General features: G+C 36.1%; 1 protein-coding gene across 3 annotated transcripts in view; it reads right to left on the reverse strand.

Moving 5' to 3' along the window:
• The window catches only part of F11 (coagulation factor XI), a 28258-nt gene extending 18520 nt beyond the window's left edge, over window positions 1–9738 (reverse strand). For 2 of the 3 annotated variants that reach the window (XM_070253252.1, XM_070253251.1), the window contains exons 1-3: window positions 8944–9738; window positions 8045–8100; window positions 1352–1514 (exon numbers count right to left, since the gene is read on the reverse strand). In XM_070253252.1, coding sequence (XP_070109353.1) covers window positions 1352–1514; window positions 8045–8099 — 218 coding nt within the window. In that variant the 5' untranslated portion in view covers window position 8100; window positions 8944–9738. The remainder of the gene's footprint in view (window positions 1–1351; window positions 1515–8044; window positions 8101–8943) is intronic. The other variant, XM_023630525.2, reaches the window with a different exon arrangement.
• Between the last annotated feature and the right edge of the window lie 260 nt (window positions 9739–9998).

Raw genomic sequence — 9998 nt, forward strand, 5'->3', positions numbered from 1 at the left:
TATATCTTACGCCAAAACAAATATTTTCTTGGCAAGACTGTGAGTTTATTTTTCATCCCAACATCGCTATGTTTAAAAGATCACATATAATACTCCCTCCTAAAGGGAAATAGGACTGGGCAAACTATGGCTTATTGCTCACATGCAGCCCTCTGCCTGTTTTTGGTTAGCTCATGAGCTAAGAATTGTTTCTATATTTTTAAATGGTTACATAAGTACTCATATAACATCCTTGATTTTGCCTTTGGACCCATAAAGCCTAAAATATTTACTCTCTTCCTTGTTAAGAAAAAGTTTGCCAATCTCTGTTGTAGATTCTAGAGTAGTAAATTTTATAAGTTCAAGATACTACGTAAATATCTATAAATGCAGCAATAATACACAAAGATGTTGATAGCTTAATTGTATAGTAAAGCTTTATTATTAAATTTTCAAGCTTTTTATGGAAACAAAAGTGGTGGGTGGAATGTTCTTGAATTTTTTTAAAAATATGACTATAGAGACAAAACCACCACAGGCAATTTGTGAATCTTCACAAGATTCTGCTTAGTAGCTATAAATTACATTTGGGGACAATTGAGATGATCTAAAGGGATTCTTCAAAAATTTTGAAAGTCTCTTGTGTAGGATAACGTATGTTGAAATATGTAGGGGTGAAGCATTATGATGTTTTCAAATTATTTCAAATGGTTAAACACATACACATACAGTCAGGCGCCACATAACGACGTTTTGGTCAACGACAGACCACATATAGGATGGTGGTCCCATAAGATTAGCATCATGTGGCCTACGTGTTTCGTAGGCTAAACCAGTTAGGTTTGTGTAAGTACACACTATGATGTTCAAACAACAACGAAATCGCCTCACAACACATTTCTTAGAATGTATCCCTGTCATTAGGGGACGTGTGACTGTATATAGATACTCAAGGTACAAATGGCAAAAGTTCTTGGGGTTGACAGGGGATCATTGTATTATTCTTTCAAATTATCTTTAAAAACATTTAAATTTGTCTAATAAAATAGTTGAGGGAAAAACACCAGTGTAAATAATATCAACAATCAACCAAAAAGCAAAGATTAAGAGGCATAAAAGTAGCAAGAAATAAGAGATAAGTATACAATTAATAACAAGACCACAAGAGAGGAAGTCCTCACTGAGAGGCATGTCTGTTTCTCCCTGACCTGCCTACATACCATCTTTTTTCTGTAATATTTAATATTTCAATTGAAGGACAATATATTTTCCAATTGTTAACATTACATTTTATAAAACAGAGATGGAAATTGATTAGTAGGTAATCATCACACAGCATCTATTTCTTTTATGTAGAAATGCGAATATTTACCATTTGGTAGGATCTTCAGGTGATGATTCTGCTATAAAAGTGAAGAGCAAACACCTTGGGTGGTGCGTGCAGACAACTTGGCAGTGCTTGGCGCTTGGCGTGAAAACAGTAGTAATGTCTCCTCCTTGAAAGTAGATATCTTTGAACAGCTTAGTCACACATTCTGTGATGTAATGCACAGCACGCATTATTTTGGATTTTAGCAGGCATGTCTAACTAGGTAATAATCTCACAAAAGCGAGAGAAGTAGGTCTGCTTAACAGAAAATACGCGTGAACTTGCAAATCAGAGCAATCCATACTTCACTATTAGTTTATTGGATAAGCAGCCTCAAAGAGAAAAGAAAATCACAAAATGGCGCATGTACCTCGATGGCACTGCTTATGAGTGATTCTCTTGGAAATCACTGCTCTTGGAAAAACACTGCTTTGTGGGGAATTGAATCATTCCTCAGATCTTTATTGGCAAAAGAGGCTCTTTGGGATCCCATCCAAGTCCAGAACAGACTTCCTGCTTTTCCTTTTCGCCTTTGCTCCTTTGTCCAGACTCTATGTTCACATGAAACAAAGGCTTCACAGTGATCATTTTCCAGTAGCATTCAGTGGCCCTGGATGTGGTAATGTACATCACCTCATTATTTAAAATGGGCGGTTTAGTCACAGAAACTTTAGGATCTCAGAAAAATAACTGAATCTCCTTCACCTGAAACCATATATAAGTTAAAACTAAAAGCATGAAATCTTTTCTGTTTCTAAAAAGAGATATCTAATATTCCAGATTTGGCCATTATTTGGGTCATTATTATTTAGTCATTGAATAAAAGGCTGTAGTTTTTCATCTTGGTATATTCTCATTGAGAAGTACTACTATATAGCCTTTGATCCTCTTAATATTAAATATACATATATACAACAAAAAATACATATGCTTGTATATATATATAAATATGTATACATAACATAAATGAAAATACTTTGGGCAGAATAAAATACAACTCAAATATTTATTGTAGTAACCACCAGCATACCAATAAATGGGTGGGAACATATGTAGGTACAAAGCAGTCAAAACTGTCAGTAGAGGCTTATAGGATTTAGGTAGTCCGTGGAGTGGACGGTGGAAAATTTTACCTTTATTTTCACTAACCTCTAACGGAAATATGGCATTACCTTCTATTGTTAATGTAAGCAACCAACCACATTCACGTTTATAGTATCTGTGACGTGGTCTTTAAAAAATCACAGATTTAAAAAGAAAACTCTACAGGTGCAGATATCTCAAAATATCATTATCCCTCATTACTGGTTTGGTGGCAATTATTACTATTTAGCTTTAGGCCCACCACTAAATCTTGTTGCATAGTATGTTAATAAGAAGTGCACCTATTTTTATATCACTTTTTTTTCACATTTTAACTAACTATATTTCAATATGATTGATTTCCTTGGTAATTCCATGTATTTTTACATTATGCCTTTAAAAATATTCATCAGTTGGAGTCCAGAGTATTCACTAAACTGCCAAAGGGATTCATGGGAGAAGAGAGAGTCAAGGATCTTGCCAAAGACTAGCCTCAAAAATTCACCATATATGCCTACTAAGCTACCCAACTATCACCTCCATATGTCATGGGATTTTCTCCCAAATTGGCAGCTAACCGCCAAGAATGACTGAGAACATAAAAAACTGCCTCATCTCCCCAAGTTCTGTGTTGCTTCCAACAGACCGCATGGCAGCCTCCCATTGATGGAGAGTCTGTTCTCACCTCAAAATATTCCCTTTGCGAGGCAACGAAAGACCCTGAATAGCTAAAGCAATCCTGAGAAAAAAGAACAAAGCTGGAGGCATCACAATCTCTGACTTCAAAACATACTACAAAGCTATAGTAATCAAAACAGCACGATACTTGTACAAAAAAAAAAAAGACACACAGATCAATGGAACAGAAGTGAAAGCCTAGAAATAAAGCCACACAGCTACAGACAGTTAATCTTCAACAAAGGAGCCAAGAACATATACAATGGAGAAGGGAAAGTCTCTTCAATAAATGGTTTTGGGAAAACTGGACAGCCACATGCAAGAAAATGAAATTAGAAAATTATGTTACACCATGCACAAAAATTAACTCAAAGTGGATCAAAGACTTGAAGGTAAGACCTGAAACCATAAAACTCCTAAATGAAAATACAGGCAGTACACTCTTTGACATCAGTCTTAGAAGGATCTTTTCAAATACTATGTCTACTAGGTCAAGGAAAACAAAATAAAAAATAAAAAAGTGGGACTTTATCAGACAAAGAGCTTCTGCAAGGCAAAGGAAACCAGGAACAAAATGAAAAGAGAACACACCAACTGGGAGAAAATATTTGCAAATCATGTATCTGACAAGGGGTTAATCTCCAAAATATATAAAGAACTTACACAACTGAACGACAACAACAAAAAATGGGCAGAGTATATGAACAGATGTTTTTCCAAAGAAGATATACAGATAGCCAATAGGCACATGAAAAGATGTTCAGCATCACTAATCATCAAGAAATGCAAATCAAAACTACAATGAGATATCACCTTATGCTCATTAGAATGGCTATAACCACCAAGACAAAAGATAACACATGTTGGAGAGGGTGTGGAGAAAAGGGAACCCTCATACGCTGCTAGTGGGAATGCAAACTGGTGCAGCTACTATGGAAAACAGCATGGAGATGTCTCAAAAAATTAAAAGTAGAAATACCATACAACCCAGCTATCCCACTACTGAGTATCTATCTAGAGAACTTGAAATCAACAATTCAAGGAGACTTATGCACCCCTATGTTCATTGCAGCATTATTCACAATAGCCAAGACGTGGAAGCAACCCAAGTGCCCATGGACTGATGATTGGATAAAGAAGATGTGGTATATATACACAATGGAATACTACTCAGCCATAAAAAAGACACAATGACCCCATTTGCAACAACATGGATGGACCTTCAGGGTATTATGTTAAGCGAAATAAGCCACGCAGAGAAAGATAAACACTGTATATGTGCAAAATATATGTGCACTATATGTGCAAAATAAACAAACACATGGACAAAGAGAACAGAGGGGAAGGAGATTGAGGAATGGGCATAAGGGGTAAAGGGACACATTTATATGGTGATGGGCAAATAATAATGTACAACTGATGGGGCCACCCCATGGCTGGGTGGTTAAGTTCGCGCACTCCGCTCCAGCAGTCCAGGGTTTCGGCGGTTCGGATCCTGGACACGGACATAGCACCACTCATTAGGCCACGCTGAGGCAGCATCCCACATAGCACAACCAGAAGGACCCACAATTAGAATATACAACTATGTACTAGGGACTTTGGGGAGAAGAAGAAGAAAGAAAGTAAAAAAAGAGAAGATTGGCAGCAGATGTTAGCTCAGATGCCAATCTTTAAAAAAAAGAAAAAAGACCCCTAATTAAAAAAAAAAATCCAAATACAGCTTCTTAGCACCAGTAAAAACTGATTAATCTGTTCTCTGTAAACTAACAAATGCTTGTTTTTGTATTTGACTTTGTATTCCAGACTTCTTGCTAACGTAATTTATTGGCTCAAATAACTTACATGTTGGTTATTTTGGATTTTTCTAGGTACACAATCATATCATCTGTGAACCATAAAAGTTATTCAGGTATTTCCTTCTAGTCTTTTACTTTTTATTTCTTTTTCTTTCTTTACCTCACTGACTAGGACCTCCAATATCATGTTTAATGCAAGCAATGGTGGGAATTCTTGTCTTATTCTCAATATCTAGAGAAAATTTCCAATAATACTTCACTATTGAGTATTAGGTCTCTTGAAGATTTTTGCTTTGGATTTTTGTTTGTCTGTTTATTTTAAGATATTCTTTAACAGATTTTTGAGATATTCTTTAACAGATTCTTTAACAAGATTTTTGCTTTGGATTTTTGTTTGTCTGTTTATTTTAAGATATTCTTTAACAGATGAGGAAAGTTCCCTTCCATTTCCAGTTTGCTAAGAGTTTTTATCATGAATGAAATTTTTATCAAAAATTTTTTCTGCATTATTAATTTTTAAAATTATTTTATTTTTTATTGTAGTACATATACATCTCCAGAACTTTTTCATCTTCCCCAACTAAGTCTCTACCCATTAAACATAACTCCTGGTCTCTCTTGCCCCCAACCAGTGGCAACCACCATCCTACTTTCTATCTATGATATTGACTACTCTACGTACTTATATAAGGGAAATCATACAGTATTTGTTCTTTTGTGACTGGTTTATTTCGCTTAGCTTGATATCTTCAAAGTTAGTCCATGTCATAGTATGTGTCAGCATTTCCTTCCTTTCTAAGGCTAATACTTCACTTTACGTATATTCACATTTTGTTTATCCGTTCATCTGTTGATGGGCACTTGGGTTGCTTCCACCTTTTGGCTATTGCAAATAATGCTCTCATGAATATACCTGTTAGAGTCTTTTCTTTCATTTCTTTTGGGTGCATCTATTGATTTGTGAATGTTAAACTAACTTTTCACTCCTGGAAACCCAGTTTTGTGGCAATGTAATCATCTTTTTTATTTTTATTTTTTCTAACATACTGCTGGATTGTTTGCTAATATTTTATTTATGATGTTTGCATCTATGTTTATGAAGAAAAAAGGCCTGTGGCTTGTCATAATGTCATAATGTCAGGTTTTGGTATCAAGCTTACACTGACCCTATAAAATGGGTTGGAGAGTGTGACTGTGTTGAACTTGTCTAGTATATATTTGTTTTACATTAAATTAACTTCTGTAATTTTCTTTATCTTCCTTCTAGTTTATTTTTCATTTAATTTGCTATTCTCTTTCTGTCTTCTTGATCTGGATTCTTATACCATTAATTTTTACCTTTTCTGTATCCTGATGTATGCCTGTAAGTCTATATATTTTATCTCAGCACTGATTCGGCTACATACAAAAGCTTTGATATGTTGTATTTTCTTTTTTCTTTTTTTTTTTTTTTTGAGGAAGATTAGCCCTGAGCTAACTACTGCCAGTCCCCCTCTTTTTGCTGAGGAAGCCTGGCTCTGGGCTAACATCTGTGCCCATCTTCCTCTACTTTATATGTGGGATGCCTACCATAGCACGGTATGACAAGCAGTGCCATGTCCACACCCAGGATCCGAACCAGCGAACCCCAGGCCACCGAGAAGTGGAACATGCGAACTTAACTGCTGCGCCACCAGGCCAACCCCAATATGCTGTATTTTCATTATCATTCAGTTCAATATATTTTCTGGCTTTCATTGTGATCTCTTTTTGACTTATATTTATTTAAAAGGATGTTACTTAATTTTCAAACACTTGAGCATTTTCCAGTGGTCTTACTGTTATTTTTCAGCTTAATTCCACCGTGACTGGATAACATGCTTTGTATAATTTCAATCTTTTAAAATTTGTTGAGACTTGCTTAGGGCCTTGAATGTGCTCAATTTTTGTAAATGTTCCATATATACATGTAAAGATTATATATTCGGTCCTGGGTACAGTGTTTAAAATATGTCCATTGAGGGGCTGGCCTGGTGGCATAGTGATTAAGTTTGTGCACTCCACTTCAGCAGCCCAGGATCAGAGGTTCAGATCCTGGAAGCAGACCTACACACCACTCATCAAGCCATGCTGTGGCAGTGTCCCACATACAAAATAGAGGAAGATTGGCACAGATGTTAGCTCAGTTACAATCTTCCTCGAGCAAAAAGAGGAAGATTGGCAACAGATAATAGCTCAAGGCTAATCTTCTTCACCAAAAAAAAGAGAGAAAAGTCTGCTGAGTTATCACTGATCTTTTTTATCAAGAAAATAACAATACTATTTCAAAATGATGACAATGGAGGAATGCAATGAGCTGGATAACAGCCTTGTTACAAAGAAAAAAGAAATTATGAACTGTATAGTTTAACACATTAACTGGAATTTATTTTATTTTAAATCTCTTTACCTAGATTTGTCATTCTTCACATTTGCCAGAAAAATTTTACTGTGTATAAAACACTAGCAACAGTAGCAGAAATTAAGTGTAATACATCTAAGTTACTTTTTAAAGGAATGCTTAAGCTCTCATTTTAAATAAAAAACAAGCATAGGGGCTAAAAATACTTGTACTGATGTGTTCTTCTGAATATCGGTTAAGTAAGTTATAAACAAATGTGGTGGATGTGATGTAGAATGAAGAATTAAAATTAAATTATTGAAATGCATAAACTATGTGTGAATATTCACGTAACATTTTTCAGTCCAAAGTTGCTAGTGTCTGTGTGTGTCTGTGTGTGTTGCATTAAACTGACTGCTTTACAGAAAAGGGACTCTGTGAAGGGAGTCAAGACTTCTGCTTTTAAATATCATTTAAATATGTGATGAAGATATAGATACAAACAAATAGGGATATACATATAGACATAGATTCCCATTATTAAGAATAATGCCTTCACCTCAATTTCCTTTTCTGCTCTGAAAACACCTGGAGCCTTAAGCAAAAAATAAAACCATTTTATTTCCCTCCCTGGAGTGGATGGCGTGGGAATCGTTCTCCCACATGGGGGACTGTAACGTGATTTCTCTCTCTGGGCTTATGCTCTCTTTTTTTCTAAAGTACAAGTGAGAGAACCAAGCTATTTCCAGTCCATACTGAAGATAAAGCTCTACTTACCACCAGAAACTGAGGCAAATAAAATGAAATGTACCATTTGATATAATAAAATCATCCTACAAAAAGAAAAATGTGCATGTGTTTAGAACATAAAATGTGAATTTATAATTAGTTTACTGACAGCAGGGTTTACAAGAAATAAGGAGGGAGAGAAGTAGTTAATTCAATAGTGTTCACAGAGCTCCTATCCTAATGCTGGATTTTATCTTCCCCAAATCCTAGAACATTCCTCAGCGCGACTGTGTGTGTGGTGTCCAACACCTTCATAGTTCTGAAGAACCCAGGACTGACAGGAGAGAGTTTTCTTCCTCCCCTTTCTCTCCTCTGGCTCCAGCTTACTATTAATCAGGTATTTCTCATCTGACCCCTCCCACTCCCAGTATTTTTCCATTTTTGTCTTCTCTTGCAATTTATTTCCTTTCTTTCCATTTTTGAAGTCTCTGTATATCTATCAAAGAGCACTAAATGATTTTCTACTCGTGAAGTTTTCACCTTTTAAAATTCTTCTGAAAATATATTACTTGGTTGTCCTGGTTACCTGTAAATATACTTATCTCCATGAAGTATTAAACTGCTCTATGAAAAACCAACTATCAATGAGACAAACCAAGACTTCTGATTTTTTAATATTGCTCTTGAATATCTTTTTAATTTGTAAAATCCTTGTTATTGAGCACAGACTATTACTCTTCTTTCATTCTGCATCTCCTCTCAAATTGGCTACGGATATTAACTAAAAACTGCTAAAATGTTCACTCAGACAAATTTTAAAAACTAATCATTCTCTTTGTAAAACTTTTTAAACCCCCCCCCCCCGCCCCCACCTCCATGATGGAAAAAGGCACTTCGAGGAATAATTGCCTGAGAGAAATCTTAAATAATAATTTTTGAAATCATACCTGAAAACACCTTGTTTGCTGAAATTCTTAGTAAGAGTGTTTTTCTTCTTCCAAAATGGTCTTCATCCTCTAAGCGAGCTTGTGCAGGTAATGTTCCCTTAACTTTAATATTTACTTTTACTGGTTCCCAATGTTGTGTAACCTTGTCTCTTTGTACAGCATGTCTGTGAAAGTCCTTAAAACCTTTGCATGTCAAAAATATACCCTGGTAGAGTAGATTGCTTTGTCAATACATTAAATTTTTTCCTCTTATTTTACTATATATTCAAACAAGTGACTAGAGAACTTGAATCTGCCTGTGCACCTTAGCGCTTGGGCAAAGTCACATTTAGTGTGCTGTGAGTCAGAGCTGCTCTTAACCACACTCTCAAACATCAGCTGTTAACCATTAATTCCAGCCTAACTTCAGTCTCACAGTCTAAAAAGAAAACAAGGGACGTCTGATGAACTTACTTACTGACGCGCGGGATGACGGGAGGATGGAACTTTGGCCATTTGGGGCTGGGGTGGTGAGTGGAAAGTAAAGGGCGGACCGTAGGCGCTCTGCTGTGCTAGATTCACAGCTTCCCTTTGTACCTCTTCAGAGGTTCATGCCGATGTAGCTAGTTCTAAGGAGCCAAGCTCCTTTTTATCCCACTTGAACACTGAAAGTCTAAATTAAATTTTCGAAAAATTATAGGTCTTTCATAGCTTTCTTTAGATTTCGGTGAAACTGAGACACAAATGAGTTAGGAAGTGACACGTCCAGCTGTGGGATGGATGACAAGCAATCATAAAGCAAGACGTTAATTTCCTTTGTCCTGGAGGGCGCCCCCTAGTGTTGCAGTTCATACAGAGGAAAGCTTGTGAAATATTTTTCTGGATCTCACCTAATTAGATTGCTGTTATGAGCCTCCCCGTTGACCTTGAAGGGCTAAAAGTTCTAGGGAACGCATGATGATGGGTGTCCTCCGTTACCAGATCTATTCATTGGTTTACTAGTCCTGTAACTTGAGCAGAAACTAGCCTCCTACACTATAAACGGCTACCTGTGAGTCCTTGGCCAACTTGCTTTA

This window comes from Equus caballus, chromosome 27 (assembly GCF_041296265.1).
Source record: "Equus caballus isolate H_3958 breed thoroughbred chromosome 27, TB-T2T, whole genome shotgun sequence".
NCBI lineage: Eukaryota > Metazoa > Chordata > Mammalia > Perissodactyla > Equidae > Equus > Equus caballus.